This window comes from Dendropsophus ebraccatus, chromosome 10, assembly GCF_027789765.1.
Source record: "Dendropsophus ebraccatus isolate aDenEbr1 chromosome 10, aDenEbr1.pat, whole genome shotgun sequence".
NCBI lineage: Eukaryota > Metazoa > Chordata > Amphibia > Anura > Hylidae > Dendropsophus > Dendropsophus ebraccatus.
Genome location: NC_091463.1, coordinates 31,008,375 through 31,028,888, shown reverse-complemented (window position 1 = coordinate 31,028,888; position 20,514 = coordinate 31,008,375). Strand labels below are relative to the sequence as shown.

Sequence of the window (20,514 nt, the reverse complement as noted above, 5' to 3'; positions counted from 1 at the left end):
CCGAATTATGGTAATTGAAGGTAAGCTGGCAACAGTGTCTGTCTGATATGACTACATCTGACCCCTGGGAAAACACCCGGCCTCTTAGTGACCTCTTACTAATGGCCGCATGGGCAGCCCATTACAGCCAGTGACATCTTCTCTTTAGTATAAGTTATTATGATATGATCAGAGTGAAGCTATTGGATGCAATCATTAGATGACACTACATTCTATTCTTTGGCCGCCACCACTGAAGAACCCTCAGCAGATTAGAAATTAGCTTTCCAGATTATCCATTATTGCAGATAGTATAGGACCAATTCTATTCTACGGACCCATACAACTAACTGCTTGCAATGCTCCTATAGTTTCTATTATGTACCACATGGTTTTCCCAGACTGCAAAAACAATATGGTTGTGTGAAGAAGGTCTTATGAAGTCTACTGGTGTTGTACAGGAAGCCTCTATTCCCTAGAAAATGTGGATGACACTGCCCTCCTGCCTGCACAGCACTGGAACCCTAGTTTGTTTCACTCGCTGTATTCTGTATTGTAGGTGAACCAAACTATGACTGTGTATTGACATTGACAAGGTTAAACAGATGCTGGCAAAAAAAACTTAAAAAATTTATTAAATATTCACATATTGGAGCAAGCCCCAACCCTCCCTCTTACCCACAGTCCTACACTCTATTTCTTAATGTATGGAAAAGCCAGGTCTCTATAGGCTTCAATGGGCCTGGCGCCAGATAGTCAGACAGGCCGAAAGGGGGGGTGCCCAACAATCAAACGTCCCATGTGAACGGGGGCCTTAATTGCCATCTATTATACCTACTGCAATAACTTTAAAGAATTACTACCCACAGGTGAGATTTTCCCACCCCATTGTACACATCAAACACTAAAAATGCCCCGCCGGATTTTTCCACCATACTTAAATCCTGACTACAGCAATCATGGGCCTGTCATCATTTACAGCCATAATCTAGATCGATTTTATTTGAACAGCCCCCTGAGCTCCGGCTTCACTACTTCAGATTCCATAACAAGGGTACCATGATGTGCCATATTCCTGCATAACAATACATCATATTTCCAAGCTAATGAATCTTCCCTAGCAAGGAATTCACATAGCTAATTAAGTGTGATGGAAAAGCTTCTGCTTAATTTAGCAGGAAGCTGCCCCCTAAAGCCGGGAAGGGGTTAATGTTCTACATAACGGCAATCATTAGGGGCAGAAAGCAATAAACTGCCTGCTGACCTCCGACCTCCCTTCTCCCTTATGTGTAATTGGCATTTATAATTCGGCAGGTGCTGAAATTCTCTTTATTTGCCACAGAAGGTCCGCGTTATTGAGACGATCTTCATTCCGTGTTGGTTTAAACCTTCCTATTCCCTGCCGGCTCTTGTAGGACACTTGAGAAATAAAATCCATAAGGTCATAGGTCACGCCTTAATCTCCAGAGTCTTTTCCCAGGATAAAACCTTCAGTGATCATCAGCTTGTCATATTGATTCGAAGCCCTGGAGGGGATTGCACGGCTGATAAATATAGACAATATTTGTATTGTGTATTATGGAAGGATTAGTCGGTCTCCATTAAACACACAATTCATTTGAGCAAAACTATGCGCGTCATTCTATTTATTACTTTCCTTTAGTTTAATCATATTCATGTATTTATCTGACATTACAGGAATAAACCTACTTGCTACCACTAAGGGCTGGATATGGCCTGAAACACAACTTTTTTATTTTAAGATGCTGGAATCAAGAATATTTTAGATTATTTTAGCTGCCCCCATTTCTTCTGAACTGAACCTAGATTGGTCACCAAAGAACCCTATGGTGGTTTTAGTTTGGTTCAGTAGAGACATGAAGGAAGTGGGCCAGGGTGTATTACTATATATAATATATTTGGGGCCTAGAGGCTGAGGAGTAGGTAGGTCTACTTAGGCCAAAATTCATTTAGCTATTCTAGCCCTGTATGTAATAACTCAGCAGAAAGGCTTGTTGGAGGTCCCCCGACACCCAGAATACATGCCCCACCAACCAGGGCCGTTTTAATACATTGCTGGGCCCAGTGCACAGCCCTCAAGAGTGCCCCTCTGTGCCCCTATATAATAGTTACACCCCTCTGTACCTCTATATAGTAGTTACCCCCTATGTACCCCTATATAGTAGTTACACCCCTCTGTGCTCCCACTTAATAATTAGGTATGCTCTGTGCCCCAATATAGTAGTAAGGTCCCTATATAGTATAGGCCCCTTTGTGCAGCCCCAATGTTAGTATAGACCCGTGTGCTGCCCCCAGTAGTATAGAAAGCTGTGTGCTGCCCCCAGTAGTATAGAAAGCTGTGTGCTGCCCCCAGTAGTATATAGAGCTGTGTGCTGCCCCCAGTAGTATATAGAGCTGTGTGCTACCCCCAGTAGTATATAGACCCCCTGTGTGCTACCCCCAGTAGTATATAGACCCCCTATGTACTGCCCCCAGTAGTATATAGACCCCATTGTACTGCCCCCAGTAGTATATAGACCCCTTGTGCACTGCCTCCAGTAGTATATAGACCACTAGGTGCTGCCCCCAGTAGTATATAGACCCCTTGAGTGCTGCCCCTAGTACTATAGACCACTAGGTGCTGCCCCCATTAGTATATAGCCCCCTCTGTGCATCCCCCAGTAGTATATAGACCCCTTGTGCACTGCCCCCAGTAGTACATAGACCACTAGGTGCTGCCCCCAGTAATATATAGACCCCTTGTGTGCTGCCCCTAGTACTATAGACCACTAAGTGCTGCTCCCATTAGTATATAGCCCCCCCAGTTATATATACCCGGCACTGTGCATCCCCAGTAGTATATATACCCCCCGTGCACCCCCCAGTAGTATATATCCCCTGTACTCCCCCAAGTAGTATATAGTCCCCATGTGCACCCCACAGTAGTATATATATCCCCTGTGCTCCCCCAAGTAGTATATAGTCCCCCTGTGCACCCCACAGTAGTATATATATATCCCCTGTGTTCCCCTAAGTAGTATATAGTCCCCCTGTGCACCCCGCAGTAGTATTAATATCCCCTGTGCACCCCTATATAGCCCCCTGTGTGCTCCCTAACTTATATATACCCCCCTGTGCACCCCCCTTTTATATAATCCCCCTGTGCACCCCCGTTATATATACCCCCTGTGTGGCCCCAGTTATATATATATATACCCCCTGTGTGCCCCCTCAGTTATATATATACCCCCTGTGTGCCCCAGTTATATATATATACCCCCTGTGTGCCCTCAGTTATATATATACCCGCTGTGTGCTCCCCAAGTTATATATACCCCCTTTTATATAATCCCCCTGTGCAACCCCAGTTATATATATATATATATCCCATGTGCCCCCAGTTATATATATATATATATATATACACCCCCTGTGTGCCCCCCAAGTTATATATACCCCCTGTGTGCTCCCCAAGTTATATATACCCCCTTTATATTTGTGCCCCGTTATATATATACACCCCCTGTGTGCCCCCAGTTATATATATACCTCTGTGTGCCCCCATATATATATAAATACCCCCTGTGTGCCCCCAGATATATAAATACCCCCTGTGTGCCCCCAGATATATATATACCCCCTGTGTGCCCCCAGATATATATATACCCCATGTGCATATAATCCCCCCTCTCACTGTGCGCTCCCCCAGTTTAAATATACCTCCTGTGTGCCCCCCAATTATATATACCCCCCTGTGTACCCCATCCCCCCCCAGTAGTATATAGGCCCCCCTGTGTGCTGCCCCCCGTTATATAGCCCCCCTTTGTGCTTCCCCCTCCCATATAGCAAGTAACAAAAAGAAAAAAACACTTTATACTCATCTGGGTCCGCACGTTCCTCTTCTATTCACCTCACCTCACTCTTATGGCCGCAGGCAGTGCTTTACCTGCGGTCACAAGAGGCCGCTGTCCCCTCTCGCGGTGTCGGCGCTGAGTGACGTCACTCAGCGCCGATACCACTGCGGGAAAGCAGCCTCTTGTGACCGCAGGCAAAGCACTGCCTGCGGCCACAAGGATGACTGACAGGGAGGGAGCCAATGGCTCCCGACCTGTCAGTGCCGCTGCTGCCGCCTGTACCTATGAGCGCTCGATCCCGATGGCGATCCCGATCCCGATGGCGCCCCCCTGGCAGGTTGGTGGCCAGAGACCTGTGCGACCGCAATGGTCGCACAGAGCAAAGGCCGGCCCTGCTCAGGGTGGGCCCCTTTAACCAGTGGGCCCTCTGGTTAAAGCGGCCCTGCCACCAACCCCCTCCGCGCTTTAGTCACACCTCTCTGGCCATTAAACCAATTTTGTTGCTAAGGAACTTTATTGCCAGTTACTGGCGCTGCCAGATCTTGGGGCCATTTTACATGGGCCAATTATCGGTCACAAGAGTTGCTACATTTGCTATTCGGACAATAATCTGTCCGTGTAAAAGGGTCAGTGGTCAGCCGAAGAGCAGGAAAACGCCCGCTCGTCGGCCAATCGCATCTTTTGAGCTGGCCTGTAAATTACCATTTACCGGCCACTCATCTCCCCCTAAATGGGGGATGTGCGGCTGATAGCAATGTATTTAATGTGTGAACAGGGATCATTTGAGTGGCCCGGCCTCTCAGTTAGTTGTCCCATGTAAAGGCACTGCAAACTAGCGCCGATCTTTCTGATCTGCATCTGTTTGCTTCCATGGACGGACCCATATTGGGCTGTCTGAAAGGACTCTAACACTAGTACAGTTCTAAAAGGCACAATATTATTTCCTTATTTTCTTTATTAGTATACATTAAACAAAAAAAATAAAAACACTTAAAGGGGAACTATCAGCAGGTTAGATGAATCTAAGCAGCTGATAGCCCCTTATAGTGATGGGGAGGTTGAGCAGGGAGTTATGTCTTACCTTCCTCCTCAGCGACGGTCCCATGCTGTTGGGGACTATTTACACAGAAAGATTATCTGACAGATTATCTGCCAAAGCCAGGAATGGATTTGAAAAGAGGAGAAATCTCAGGCTTTCCTTTATTACCTGATCTCTGTTTATAGTCTGTTCCTGGCTTTGGCTTCAAGTCTTTGACAGATAATCTGTCAGATAATCTTTCTTTGTAAATGGACCCTTAGTCGTGGTAAACTCTGCTCCGGTGCACCATGATGTACTGCCACGCCATCTGACTCGCCCGCTCCATTGATTAGCATTATAAGGGTCGGCCGGATGACGAGGCAGTGCTCCAAAGGTTACACTAGAGCTGAGTTTACCCCGCCTTACAGCGCCGGATCAGCACAGAGGAGAAAAAAGTTTTAAGTCACATGCCTTTCCCCTCAGCGTCCCCGGTGCTATAGGGGGCTATCAGCAGGTAGGGTATGTGCACACTAGGGAACAGCGACAGAAAACCTGTTGCGGATTCCGCAGCTCGCACCCGCTCGCAGGCCCTGGCGGCCCACGAGCGGGTGAACAGATGGATAGAATGTGCATAGAAAAGAGTCTATGACACGGAGGAGAGGCATGCGGCCGCCAGGGTCCACGAGCAGGTGCGAGCTGCGGAATCCACAACAGGTTTTTCGTCGTCATTCCGTAGCGTGCACTTACCCTAAGTGTGAAAACCTGAAAACATTTTGTTGTTAAAAATCAAGAGGAAAATACTGAACTAGTGTCCTATGGCTTTCATAGCTAATGTGCCACCTATCAACAATAATTTGATGAAAAAATTTTTTATTTAATAAATGGTGAGCACATCATCTGAAGTGCCTGTTGTTTTATTTGGAGCAACAGAACAGCCGATACAGCCCACCGAGTTGGGGAAGTCTGATATTGCTAGCCCTGTATACCCTGGGAAATAGTGTAAAATTCTAATTCTAAAATTTTGTTGGTTAGGCTGGGTCCACACTCCTAAACTCCTAAATGAACAAAAATTTCAATCAATAAATTACAACATAAACTAAATCATTTCCCCACAAAACTATATATCAATCTGCTCTCTAACATGATGGCTAGCACAAACTAGAAAAAAACACGCAAATTTTTGAGCAAGAACCCCATGCACAAAAACTGTATGCTTCATTTCAAGCGGACGGAAAAGGGCGGGGAATAGCAATGCGTGTGGGGAGGCATGTCCTCCCTGTGCACAAATTTTAAACATTTTCCACCAGCTTCAAGAGATTTTCAACAGATTTTTTCCCCTGCATCCGACTCAAGATAAATCCAGTGGTGAAAAACCAGGGAGATTTACAAATTCCGCCTAAATCCAATAAATGGAAAATAAAAACTTGCATACATGGGAAGCATTCTAGAGGATCCATAGGCTGCTTCCATTTGTGGCTCCTCGCTACTTTAAAGGGAACCTGTCACCGGGGACGTGGGCACAGAGCCCGCCCGACCCCCCAGTGCAGCCCCAGATACTTACCCTTTCCGGCGAGTCCCGCTCCTGGAGTCAGTCCCGGGACGAAGATATCAGCGACATGACATAAGAAAAAAAACAGCGCCACTTTTGTCAGTGGTTTAAGTATAGTATTGCAGATTATCCCCATTTACTTGAATAAGGCTGAGCTGCAATAACAGGCACCGCCTATTGACAAGAGTGGCACTGTTTGTGGACAAAAAAAAAACAGACCTTTTGTTTCAAATTTTATATAAAACTTTTTTTTTTTTCAAAGTGTGACATAAAATTATTGATGAGTTGGGGTCTAGGTGTTCAGTTCCAACTAAATGATAGAGCCAGGAGAAGCGCTCTGCTAAATGCTTCACCCCTAGTAGCTGTGATCTCTGTCACACCGCAGGAGAAAGTCCATAAACTTACAATGGATCGTGTCCCCGACAGCGAGACTGAAAAAGCAGCAAACCAGAGAATGAAGAACTTAGCTGAGTGCTTGTCCTGTCTCTATCTAACAATCTGATCACCCAGGCCCTGACCAATGAAACCTTTTGCTATGGCTCTGTTTTTTAAAGCGAATATACCATCAGGTACGGGGATCCCGCTGTCACGATTTCCCCTCCCCTCTGTGCCATGGCTCCATTGATTCTAATGGAGCCGCATCACAGAGGGGAGGGGATATTATCACACTGAGGGAAGGGTGGGTGCCAGGCCGGTGCACGTCAAAGGAACAGTACTGAGTGCAGGAAGCGGGCAATGTTTAAAAAAAAATGAACCGCACCACCCGTTAATATACAGTAAAATAATAAATTCATATGTTGAATAATTATCACTGTTCAGACTCCACAATGTTTTAATTCTGCTGTATTGTGGCCTTAAAGGGGTATTATGGCAGAATGTTTTCTTTCAAATCAAATGATGTAAAAAAAAAAAAAAAAAAAGTTACATAGATTTTTAATTAACTTCTATTAAAAAATCTCCAGTCTTCCAGTACTTATCGGCTGCTGTATGTCCTGCAGGAAGTGGTGTATCATTTGCATTCTGACACTCTCTGCTGCCACCTCTGTCCATGACAGGAACTGTCCAGGGAAGAAAGTTTTCTCTGGAGATTTGCTACTACTCTGGACAGTTCCTGTCACGGACAGATGTCAGCAGAGAGCACTGTGTCAGACTGGAAAGAATACATCACTTCCTGCAGGACATACAGCAGCTGATAAGTAACGGAAGACTGAGGATTTTTAAATAGATGTAATATACAAATCTATCTAACTTTCTGAAAGAAAAAAAAATCGCAGGCGTACCCCTTTGAAGGGGTTTCCCGAGTTTCTAACATCTAACACCCAGTACCCTCATGATCAGCTGATCAGCAAAGGCACCACTTTCTGCTTATGTATTTACCTCTATATATATTTATATATATAAAGAGAGAGAGAGCAAGAGCTCCGTATAGTTATTATGATAACATTTTTAACATCTAGTGTTGGTGATACTCACTTACCTACTATATATTTTACAGGGTTAGCAATATTAAACTTCCCCACCACTGTAGGGCATTATGCTGCTCCAAATAAGACAACAATTGGACAATAAGTACTTCAGATGATGCGCTCACCATTTATTAAATACATTTTTTTTTTTTTTTGTGAAAAAAATAGTTGATAGGTGGCGCTGTAACTATACTGCATAAATTGGGGCTTTCACAGATGGACAGGTGACCCGCTCAGCCAATCAGGAATCGCAGCGTGTTATGCACCGAACTTGCATAGTGAAATCCAATGCGATTCCGTTATGTGTATACCCACCCTTAGGGTACGTGCACACTACGGAACGGCGACAGAAAAGCCGTTGCAGATTCCGCAGCTCTCACCTGCTCGCAGGGCCTGGTGGCCCGCGAGCGAGTGGACGGAGGGATAGAATGTGCATAGAATGGAGTCTATGACACGGAGGAGAGCCACGCGGCCGCCAGGGCCCGCAAGCAGGTGTGAGCTGTGGAATCCGCAACAGGTTTTTCGCCGCCATTCCGTAGTGTGCACGCACAAACCGTAAATTTGAAAACCTGGTTTTGGTGTTAAAAATCAAGAGGGAAATACTGAACTAGCGTACTTGGGTTTTCATAGCTACTGTGCCACCTATCAACAATACTTTGATGAAAAATGTTTTTATTTAATAAATGGTGAGTTTGTTTTATGGTTAAATGGTTGTTTTATTTGGAGCAACAGAACAGCCGACACAGCCAACTCAGTTGAGGAAGTCTGATATTGCTAGCCCTGTATATATCTGTACATAGCTGTGATCTAATCTAAAGCTAAAAAGAAACCAATTATTTTTGTTTTTGCAATCCGTTTTTTTTCATCCCTTTTTTGCAAAAAAAAAAAATGGATGAGAAAAACGAATGCATTTGTAAAAAAAACGGATCAAAACACATCCTTTTTTTTAACATACACAAAAGTAAGGTCAGCTACGTTTTTGTGTATGTTAAAAAAAAAAAAGGATCCATTTTTATCCGTTTTTTTTACAATGGAAGGCAATGAGAAAAACGGATCAAAACGGATGCACACAAATGCATCAGGTTTTTTTTTATCCGTTTTCATCCGTTTTTTTGCAAAGACGGATGAAGAAAACGGATTGCAAAAATGTAGTGTGAACCTAGCCTTACCTCTCTGCCTCTCCTCCATGCTTTAGGGAATGTGCACACTACGGAACAGGGCCGGATCACCCGCCGAAGATTACGCAGCTCGTCTCTGCTTGCAGACGTGCGTATCTTTGTCAGGCAAATTCTGACGTCCGCTCGAAGAATGAACGGGTTCATTCTTTGGGCGGATGGCGGAATGTGCCTGACCATGGAATAGAGTCTATGGCACAGGCGGAGAGTGAAGCGGTAGCGCACAGGGACGAGCTTCGGAATCCGCTGCAAGTCATCCAGTGTTTTCCTCAGTGTGCACATACCCTTATAATGCAGCTCACCATTATAACAACAATATAATCCAAAACTGACAGATAACTGCCACACATACAGAAACAAGTGAACGCCAATAGGAATTATGGCAAATATATTAGCAGTTTGCAAGAATGGCTTTTTTTTTAGATGAACAATGTTACGAAATGACAGAATCCATTACTGTTGTAAGTTTTATTAAATTAAGTTGTTGGGTTTTTTTTTTATCTTTTTCTTTTTTCATCTTTAAAGCACCTTAAAAGAACATAAGACCATTAACTTAAAAAAAAAATGGATTTCTCTCCAGAAAAACATGCAGTCCTTCCTGTGACGGCAATGACTCTGAGAAATCATTGTCAGCTCGTATGATATATTGGCTAAAAACTACCCTTCTTGTCTATGGAGAAAATCGAACCAAAATATAGAAGGAAAAAATAAAATAAAAAATAAAATAGTTTAAAACGTCACATTTACAATAACTTGTCACAGTTCAAATCTGATAAATTCCACATCACGGTGACACTCATGCAGTTTCAGAGGAGACATTGGAAAGCTTTTTTTTTTTTCAGTGGCTTAGGTTTTCCAATATTCTAGAGGGAAAAAATTCTATTTTGTACACAATTCTATACAAATACTGTATTCTTCCATTGTTTTTTTTGTTTTTTTTTACAATAATCGTTCATCTTAAATGGAAAAGAATTGAGGTCGATGCTCATGCTTTTTCCAAACTTCTCAGAGGCCGGGATGATCCAATCGCTTGGTGTGTTCTGAACGTTTGCTCACTGCTCAGTTTCGGGGAGGAGAGGAGAACTGCACAGATATGGCTGTAAATTGTCTCTAAGGGTCCATTCTGTTTATTGTTTTTGTAGGGAACAAACTGATGGAAGCCCTCATGATGCAAAGTAGGAACTCTGCATGGAGTACAGTCGGTCAATGGGGTTTCCCACTCTGGCTTGCATGGAGTTGACTTCTGAGGAAGCCAGGAAGCAGTCACTGAGACTTGTTAAAGAGGTATCACTGTCGATATCGTGAAATATGGTGTCGTTACCTGGTGGAGAAACAGATGACCATTAATAAACCACTAGTAAATACAATAAACACATGGACACAAGGAACATCTACAGATTTTGGCATAAGATTTTTTTTTTATCACTGACACTTAGGGCAACAGAATTATCATCATTGTCTAAAGGTTATTTGCGGTATTGCATCATTAAATCTAAGCTGCAATACCAGATGCAGCCTATAGGAAGAGTGGCGCTGTTACTCCCATCTTCTGCTTACAATCACATACAATTTCAGTGTAAAATATAAATGTTTCTTAAAATAAGATTTTTTTTATATGATTAAAATAAAATAAAACATGACATATCATCTTGTACTTTTTGATGATGCATTTAAAACAAAAATTGCAATAACAACGGATCACACAAAACATTATTCTAGCTTGAAAGAGAAAGAAAAACATGTTTTCAACATTTTTCAAAATAACTTTTCTAAATCAACTGGCAACTCCTTATAGAAAATCTATCCTGCTTTGCACAGTTCCAGTCACAGTCAGAGATGGCAGCAGAGAGCACTGTGTCAGACTGGAAAGAATCCACCACTTCCTGCAGGACATACAGCAGATGATAAGTACTAAAAGGTTTGAGGTGTTTTTTTTTAATAGAATTTACAAAACTGGTGCCAACCGATCTGCAAACATTTTATTCCTCTGGAGTACCCCTTTAAGAATACATTTACATGATGCAGATCAATTTCAGACCAGTTGCAAAACAAATGTGCCCAAAAAAAAAATCTATGCATTTTAAAGTGGTTAGGTTACAGATCAATTACAAAAAAAGCAAATCTGCATCATGAGAACATACCCTAAAGGAGGTTTCCAACAGAAAACAGATGGGGGGCGGTTCTACAACTGTTAGAACTTAGTACTAGGTACTGGACATTTTAAATAGAAGTATTTTACAAATCTGGATAACTCTCTGGCACCAGATGCTTTAAAAATATATTTTTCCTCCTGAATACCCCTTGAAAGGAATTCACTATATATATATATATATATATATATATATATATATATATATATATATTTCTTTTGAAAATGATTGTCACAGATAGTGAACATTAGTTGGGGCCGTTGTTTACCATTAAATGACGGTCATCATTTTCCTGTTGTGTGAATTTAGCCTTAAACTGGTCGTATAGAGCCCCAATAGACCAGGAGTAGGGATCCTTGCCTCTCCAGGTGTTGCAAAACTACAACTCCCATCATGCCTGGACAGCCAAAGCTTTAGCTTTGGCTGTCCAGGCATGATGGGAGTTGTAAATTTGCAACACCTGGAGAGGCAAGGTTCCCTACCCCTGCAATAGACAAACAAACCAGTCTGTGTACTATATAGGGGTAATCATCATCCAGAATCTTTCTTTGATGGACAGATCCTTCTAATTTCTCCTAGAACATGTACTGTTGAGGAAGTGTATTAGAACTAATTAGAAATAGAACTGCTTATATCAACCCTAAGGATGTGGGATTCCATATTTATGGAAAAGTCCATTGTAGCTTGTCAATATTTACCAGTAACATCGCTCATTAAAGCGACTTCTATGGAGATTCTTTATATGGTACCAAGGAGAATGAATACTAAATATCAAACAAAAACTGGAGAATTCCTTTAAGCATATATTGCCTTGACTGTGTGTCTGAGTGTGGTTCTTGCCTTCCCCAACTTCACCTGAAAATAATTTTATTTATTTTTTTGCCCATAGTGGAGCAGCTGACTAAGGGTCCTATTCCATGGGCCGACCGGGGCCCGATCAATAATGTAAACGAGTGCCGATTTGCTAGATCGGCGCTCATTTACTGGGCCTATTCCACAGCCCGATAATCATTTATCAAGGGCTGCAGGGACATCGTTACCGATGTCCTTGCAGCCCTTGTTAAACACCATCCATTACCTATCCAGGCTGCAGGTCTTCTCCTGCGCTTCTCCCGGTCCCGCGCCCAGCAGCAGCTTCGGTGTCAGTCACTTCCTGGCCAGTGATTGGCTGAGCGGTCTGTCAGTTAACAGGCCGCACCGAAGCTGCTGCTGCACGCAGGACTCGGAGGAAGAGGAGAAGACCTGCAGCCTGCATAGGTAATGTATGGTGCTGCTGAAATCGTCAGTCGCTCGCCGCGCATCGCTGCGGTGGTCGCCCGATGATTTGAGGTTTCACCCTAAATAAACGATCAGCCAATGACACGATCATCAGCTGATCGTTTTCTCTATTTCACGAATCCGGCCGACTCTGCCGATTATCGCTCCGTGGAATAGGCCCCTCAGTCAAAGCCTGGTTCTATCTGAGAGAAATTTCACCCGTATCAGATGGCAGTTGTCATGAATGACTGCACACAAATACAAGGATTCTCATAACTTATACAGGTTGTCGTGCAAAGAGTCGGCAAGAAGATGCACATAGTTCTCAGAAGTCGGCAAGAACCTAAAGTTGATCACATGATAACACACACAGGGATAATTATTGACAATCTATAGTTGGCGATACTCAGTGTCATTGTACAGGGTGCACGCAGCTTACCATAAGGATTCATGTGGTCACCTGGCATTTGAGGAGGGGTGAGTCCTTGCTGGAAGGGGTCTGTGCTGTAGCTGTTCTGATCCATCGTGACGATCTGTTGCTGTGGGGGGGCCAGTGGGGCGTATGAGGTCATCATCCCTTCCATGCGGCTGGACATGACCTCTGACGGGTGACAAGGAGCCACATTAATGCACTCAGTCCTGCAAAGTTTGTTATCTGTCTATCATTTGTCAGCTAAGTCTTGTCATATATCATTCTAGACATAGATTTACTTTCTACAAATATCTACTAAGATTAAAGGAGTCACCAAAGATAAGCTAAATAAGTCTGATTATTTTTTTTGTTTAGAAGCAGCGCCACTCCTGTCCATAGGCTGTGTCTGGTATTGCAGCTCAATGACATACAAGTAAATAGGGTCAGGCTGTAATACCATACTTAGCCAATAGGCAGCATGGGGCTGTTTCAGAGGGTGAAAAACATAATTTTTTCTTTAATTTGTGAATGGAAATAAAAACCAAAAGGTTGGAAAGAAAGGTTCATATAGGGGCAATAGATATTAGGGAGGTTATTATGTCTATTATGGTCATAGGTTGAAACACAATTTCAGACACACAGCTTCAAGGCAAGATAAGTGAGAAGGTTCCTGGCCGTATGCACGAAACAATTACAGTGGTGTGAGTTAACATTAGACTTGTCCTCGGTAGACGTTTAGCACCTTGGATAGAGTTCCTCATAAAGTTTAGGATACGCAGAACACTTGGTTTAAAGATTTAGAAGGATTTAAGCTAGAATTAGGGCTTTACAAAGGAGTGGGATTAGGTTTAGGGTTCGGATGGATAAAGTTTGGGAAACATTTTTATTTTGCATAGGGCTCAAATTATATTGATGTTATTTTTTGACGGCTTTACATATCGGACAGATTTATTAGGCTTTCACTATGGTTTTGGTTATGGCTAAGCTTTTTTTGGCAGTATATAATATATGTTATTTGATGAGGATTGATATATAAGTTTGAAGATATTACTTGTATTTTTTTTTTACTGGTAAAGGATTTTTAAAAGTAAAGATTAGCGTGAAATATTGTATTACTTTTTAGAGACTGTTCAAACTACTGTTCAAACTAGAGTTTGGGGAAATCCTAAAACAGGGAAAGCAAAGCATGTGGCCCTAGTAATGCCATCAATAGAAACCCTAGTACATGTCAATTGGATCAATCATTATTGGGATCTCTTATATGACAGGGCTGTTATATAGCTGCCATGGCTACATTATTAGAGAAAGTCACAATGCTAGTGTGAACAGAGCATTAGTACTGAATAAAAGTTTGAGAATATTGGGGGCTATCCACAAAAAGGTGAAAAGTAAACCTATATCAACCCTATTTTCTAGCATACATTATAGATGCTTAAAGGGTTTTTCCAGGAAAAGCAAATACTAAGCCATAGGCCTCCCTGTAAATTAAAAGAACCACCTTCATACTTACCACTGCAGCTCCCAGATCTTCCAGTCAATGCTCCTGTGTTTTTCTTCTGATGACATCCTGCTCTCTGCTCAGCCGCAGGGGAATAGGATGTCAATGGAAGAAGGACGAATGATACAGAAGCAGCAACCAAAACATACAAGAACTGCAGAGTCAGGGGAGCAGAGGAGGTGGCTATGCTTTAACACACAGGGAGGCATATGGCTTAGTATTTGCATATTCCGGAAATACATGATAACAACATTCCGCACTGTCATAAAGAAAATGGGGTGGAGGAGGACCCATTACGGTCCCTACAGGACCATGACGGTACCTAATCTAATGTTGTGATTAAGTAGATAATGTGGTAGTATATTTAGAAGACAATGTTTGCCTATATGAACTTTGGAAATTAACTACAGATAAGGGTTAAGAATAAATAGAGTGAAAATAAGCAGAAAGAGCAATACTATTCATAAGTCAGCAATGTGCCTATCTCCTAACACAAACTAGTGAGATTATTAAGAAAAAATGTTAAGACTACTGAGAGGACTATGAGAGGACTACTATTATTAGTTGTGTTAGTTACCTTGACCGAGTCTCTGAGAATTTTGTTGCTCTTGCTGTTGTTGGTGTCTCCGTGCTAATTTCTTCATCTATATAAGAGAAAAGTATAATACAAACAGTAATTATGGGTTGTGCACTAAAAAGAATCATCATAACACAAATCTATCTAAAAGAGTGTGACATACCTTTGCTCTTTGGTTCTGAAACCACACCTGGACCACTCTTACACTAAGTCCTGTTTCAGCCGCTAACGTTTCCCTGACCTGTGGAGTTTATAATAAGGGTTATGTTCAAAACCTTCCGTTATCATCCTATATACTAATAGATATGTATATAAATAAAGTTATATGTATTAGGTATAGTTTTATGGACAAACCTATGTAAAGGAATTATTATCACTGAATTACTGACAATAATATAACTATACATAAAGTATTTTACAGTATGACTGTACAGGCAAAACTATTGAACTAACGGCTACCATATTGTAACCAGGAAAGCCAATTACAATAGTTACATCAAGAGATTTAGGTTCATACCTTTCGGCAAGGCTTAGAAGACACCTCGAACGATGCTTTAAACGCCCTTCTCTGCTGCGTTGTGAGGATTGTTCGTGGTCGTTTAGGCCTCCTTGGGTCTTTGCCATCGTCGCTGCCCTTCCCCTGACTACCATGACATTTTCCTGGCTTGATGTCACCATCTTCATCATCACTCTTTACTGTAAAATAGGTCAAAATACAACATGTAAGTAAATTATAACATTTGGTTTTAATAAGTTTGCACCTGGACAATAGGTGCCAACAATTCACACATGGAAAATGTATGGTAGTATCAGCAGATATGTTAAGTGTGAGTTTATGGTAGGTTAAGGCAACAAGAGCGTATAAAGGCTATGTTCCAACAATGTCTTTTTGTCCATTTCATGTATTTTTGGATCCAGATTTCAGATAAAAAACAATGTCCATATTCTACAAATAACAGTCGTTATTTGCAGAATCTGGGTAAAAAAAAAGAGACATTGTAGGAGCATAGCCAAAAACAGTAGGAAGAAAACTAAAGAATTGAAATGTAAAGAAGAGTAAGAGAAAAGGGAAATGGAATGAAGAAAGGAAAAGAAGAATAAGAGGAAGAAGTCAAATAAAAGGAAATATAGGAAAAAGAAGAGGAGTATGGAAAAGGAGAAAGAGAAGATGAAAAGGAAGAAAGTGAAAGAAAGGAAAACAATGGAGAAAAAAGGAAGGTGGTAGAGAAGACTTAGGAGGAAGAGAGCAAGCTGAAGAACAAACATAAGCGAAAGAACAAGAAGAAATAGAAGGAGCTGGCAAAAAAGGGAGGAGGAATCAAAAAGAGAGCAGACAAACAAGCTGTTGAAATTCTTGCATATTTTGTATCTTTTTTCTTTTTGAAAATTTTGAGCCGTTTCTATGAACGAGTCCTTAGAGGATCATTGGCTTCACGTTTCACAGCTATATATATCACATAGACAAACTCTTACATGCTGGACCACCAGACATCTGTGTAAAAATGTGGCAAAGCCATAAAATACCTTGAACAGCAACGTAATAACACGCAGTGATATAATGACTTGAGCAGCAATATTGTAATATGCAAAGCTATAAAATAAAATGCTAGTGTTATAAGAACCTGCCGAGATATATAATGTCATGCTGTGAGTGAGAGGGTACAGTGATATATCATGCAGGCACATATACCATACAAAGAGGCATAACATTGTGCTGCTGAGTAACCTACAGCAAAAAGGCTCATAGGAACATTCGTAGATATACAAAGACCAGTTACAAAATAACAAAATATTTTTGTTGTTTTGAGTAGTTAGTCCTTTTTGGTATCCTGTCTTAGATTCCCTATAATACTCAGCTTCAGTCTATGGGCCCTATTCCACCAGACGATTATCGTCTGCATAATCGTTAACGATTAACGATCTCAAACGACGGCTATTGCGAAAGACCTGAAAACGTTCACTCATTTCCATGGAACGATAATAGTTACTTATGATCGTAATTGCGATAGTTTCTTCTTCGCTATTTATTCTCTAATGCGTTTGCATCTATTGCGATGTCTTATTCAATGCGAACGATCTGCGAATGAGCAACGATAAAAATAGGTCCAGGTCTTATATAGCGATCAACGATTTCTCGTTCGGTCGTTAATCGTTAACTGCATTTCAACCGAACGATTATCGTTTAGATTCGAACGATTTAACGATAATCTGAACGATAATAGTCCGGTGGAATAGGGCCCTATGAATTGTTTGGGTTTCATAGCGTGCAAAGAAATATCTAAAAAGCAGCAGAAGTCCTGATATGGAGTTATAATTATCTTACAATTAGTGATGAGCGGACTGGCCAAACTGTTTGGGTTCCACAACATTCTCCGAACTTAACTGCTGGTCAGCTTACTTCCGGTGTCTGGAGAAGTTGGCTCCAGCCCAGGAAGTCCTGGAAAACATGGATACATCCATAGGCCAACCTCTCCAGACACCGAGTCAAATGCAGAGCATTCAGGTTCGGAGAACATTGCCGAACCCGTAAACATATTTGATAAATCCCACTGGGGAATTCGCATACAGAGAGTGTCTCTCTCTTGGTGACCCAGCATGGATTTCAGTGGGAGATGTGTAATGTTTCAATTCTCCTGTGGTGGCGCTGCAAGGAACCCTCGCTGCCACACTCTCCCATAGATCACAGCTGATTAATGAGGGTCTCAGCACTGAAGCAAGTAATCATGGTAGGACTCTTATAACAAAAATGCTCATAACACTTTATTGTGACCCTTTAGGCTCCCCCATAGGTTGAGGCCCTACTAAGCACTGAGCAAAAACAGTGGAATTCCACGGCGGAGCTCTCCACCGCGGAATCCCGCCAAGCTCAGTGTCCTGCAGTGTCTGAATAGGTGGGTGCACTCGCCTCCGGTACTGCCGCTCTCCGCTCAAAGAATTGTTATGTCAATTCTTTGAGTGGAGATAGGAGGAAGGGTAGAAAGTGGAGGCACGCACACCCTCCCATTCAGACACTGCAGGACACTAAGCGCGGTGGGACTCCACCATTTGTGCTCAGTGTGAACAGGCCCTAAGGCACATTTCTCCCAATTTAAAGGGGTTATCTAGCGCTACAAAAACATGGCCACTTTTTCACCGCTCCAGTTCAGGTGTGGTTTGCAATTGGTTTCAAACCCCAACCAAACTGGAGACAAGAGTGGTGCAAAAGTGGCCATGTTTTTGTAGTTTCGGATAACTCCTTTAATAGTAGAGTAGAGATAAGCAATATGCCATATATCTATGAAGGTTTTTTAAACAAGACAATCTTCCTCTGTCCAAACCCTTTTATCTGTAAGTCATGACCTCATCTTAAAGCAGAGAACAAATTCTGTTTTTCAGGAGTACCCCTTTAAGCTTTAATATAATAGATGCTTACTCACCAGAATCGGAGTCATCTGGACTCCCCGAACTTAGAAGGTCCTTTTCTTTTTCATAGTCACTTTTACATAAAAGCTGTCCCTCCTTCAGTACAAACTCATCCCCCTTTCTTAGCTGTCGTTCACATACACAGCAGCAGAAGCAGCTCAGATGATACACACACTCCAGGGCACGCATGACAAATTCTGTGGGGGCGATCTTCTCCATGCAGCCGCTGCATTTTGCAGCAAAAAGCCTGAAAGAGACACGTACATAATGGTGAATTGAAGAAAGCTGACTGGACTTTGACATGTCAGAGTAGATTATAGAAAAGGAGCCTGTCTCTGTTTTATGCTGATCGTGGTTTGGGCAGCATGAAACTGATGACAGGTTCCCTTTAAGAAATGCTTATATTCATCACCAGTCAGGAAATGTCGATTTTAATGGTTTGCAGAAAGAATGCCCTTTTGCATTAATCTTGTTGCTTTGTAAACTTAGTGTTGACAAAATTTCAAAGAAGGCGAATTGCCCAAAAAATAAGAGAAGAATATTTTGTGTCCAAATGTGGTTTTGTGAATGACAATGCTCCACATGTTTCTTCTTTCCCAATTCTTTAATACTATAAATATGTATGTATACTCAGAGCTGTATTTACAGTCGGTGCAGCCCCTGGTATTGAGAATGAGTGGGGGGCATATCGGCCTGTCACATGTACAACATTAGGAACTTTAATATAATATTTAATATAATAAGTTCCACTGACTGAGAGAGAGCCAGTGTCCACAGCTTAAGAAAAAGATGATAAAAGAAAACCTGGGTTGGGGATCCCCTTACTATTTTCCCATTGCTTACTCAAGAGTTTGGTCTGTTATTATTTGAGACCTTATGGTGTTTAAAAACATAGATGTCTCTATACAGATCTGAAAATAAGTGTTCCTCTAGAAGGAAGGAAGTAGCCTAGTGACTGGTTACTGGCTCTAGATACCCTGCATGTCCGAAGTCAATGTCCGAAATAGTTAAGAGTCTTGAAATAGACGTTCTGAAACACATTCCGGGCAAGGTCCGTAAATACAGATGATACAAATACACATGGTGCTACGGAACAAAATTCTGAGTTCCTGACATCATCATTCATAATGATGCCGGGAGCTGCAAATCAGTTTAAATCTTCGTACTACTGTACTGACACAGGGCTCCTGAATTCTGTTCCATAGCACATGTTCCGTATTTATGGACCATGCACAGAATGTGTGAATGCCCCCTAAGGACCAGTTCACATGGAGCAAAAGTGGCGGAATTTCGTGGCAGTGCTCTCTGCCGCAGAATCATGCCTGCCTCAGTGTCTCACGCCTCCGCTTCTGTCGCTTTCCGCTCAAAGAATTGACACGTCAATTCTTTAAATGGAGAGCGACGAAAGTGGAGGTGCGCGAGCCCTTCCATAGAGACACTGTGTGACACTGAGTAAGGCGGGACTATGCGGCGGAGAGCTTTGCCACGGAATTCTGCTGCTTTTGTTCCATGTGAACTGGCCCTAAGAGTTACCGGGCTTAAAGGGGTATTCCAAGGAAAATTCACATTTCCCCTATCCTGTGGAGTAGGAGATCACAGGGGCTCCGACCCCTAAACCCCCCGGAGACCTCGGCCGGCTCTGTTATGAATAGAGCCCCAGTTCAGCAGTGTGATGGTGATGGAGTGATGGTAAGCATCGAGTACACAGTAAGAGCGATGTACTCAACTCTTTCGACCCACGGCTCTATTCACAACAAAGCCGGACGGATTCCGATATGGAGATCGCCGGAGGGGATCATGGATCGGATCTCCCTCAATCTCTTACTATTCAAAGTGAATGTTCCCCCAGAATACCCCTTTAAGTTTGGAGGAGATTCTGGTTTAGCTGATAATCCCTAGTCATGTCTCAAGGCTCTTTAATAAGCTGAATATTGATATACAGATCTGAAAGAGTTCTAATTTCCATATATTTTTCCCAGGGAGCATTGCCTGACCTGTCATATACCTTTATGTGGTCTCCACAACAAGAAGCAATACCTTTTAGATCTATATAGATCTGTTATGTCTTGCTTTCTAATCTGTGATTAAAAAAGAATTACTCACCTATGGGTCAGACTATGGGTTTTGCCATCTATCTATCTATCTATCTATCTATCTATCTATCTATCTATCTATTT

General features: G+C 42.2%; 1 protein-coding gene across 1 annotated transcript in view; it reads right to left on the bottom strand.

Moving 5' to 3' along the window:
- Positions 1-9,531: 9,531 nt before the first annotated feature.
- Positions 9,532-20,514, bottom strand: part of LMX1B (LIM homeobox transcription factor 1 beta) — a 111,896-nt gene continuing 100,913 nt past the window's right edge. Inside the window, exons 3-8 of the mRNA XM_069985937.1 lie at positions 18,352-18,584; positions 15,453-15,631; positions 15,099-15,176; positions 14,936-15,002; positions 12,888-13,049; positions 9,532-10,362 (exon numbers count right to left, since the gene is read on the bottom strand). Coding sequence (XP_069842038.1) covers positions 10,205-10,362; positions 12,888-13,049; positions 14,936-15,002; positions 15,099-15,176; positions 15,453-15,631; positions 18,352-18,584 — 877 coding nt within the window. The 3' untranslated portion in view covers positions 9,532-10,204. The remainder of the gene's footprint in view (positions 10,363-12,887; positions 13,050-14,935; positions 15,003-15,098; positions 15,177-15,452; positions 15,632-18,351; positions 18,585-20,514) is intronic.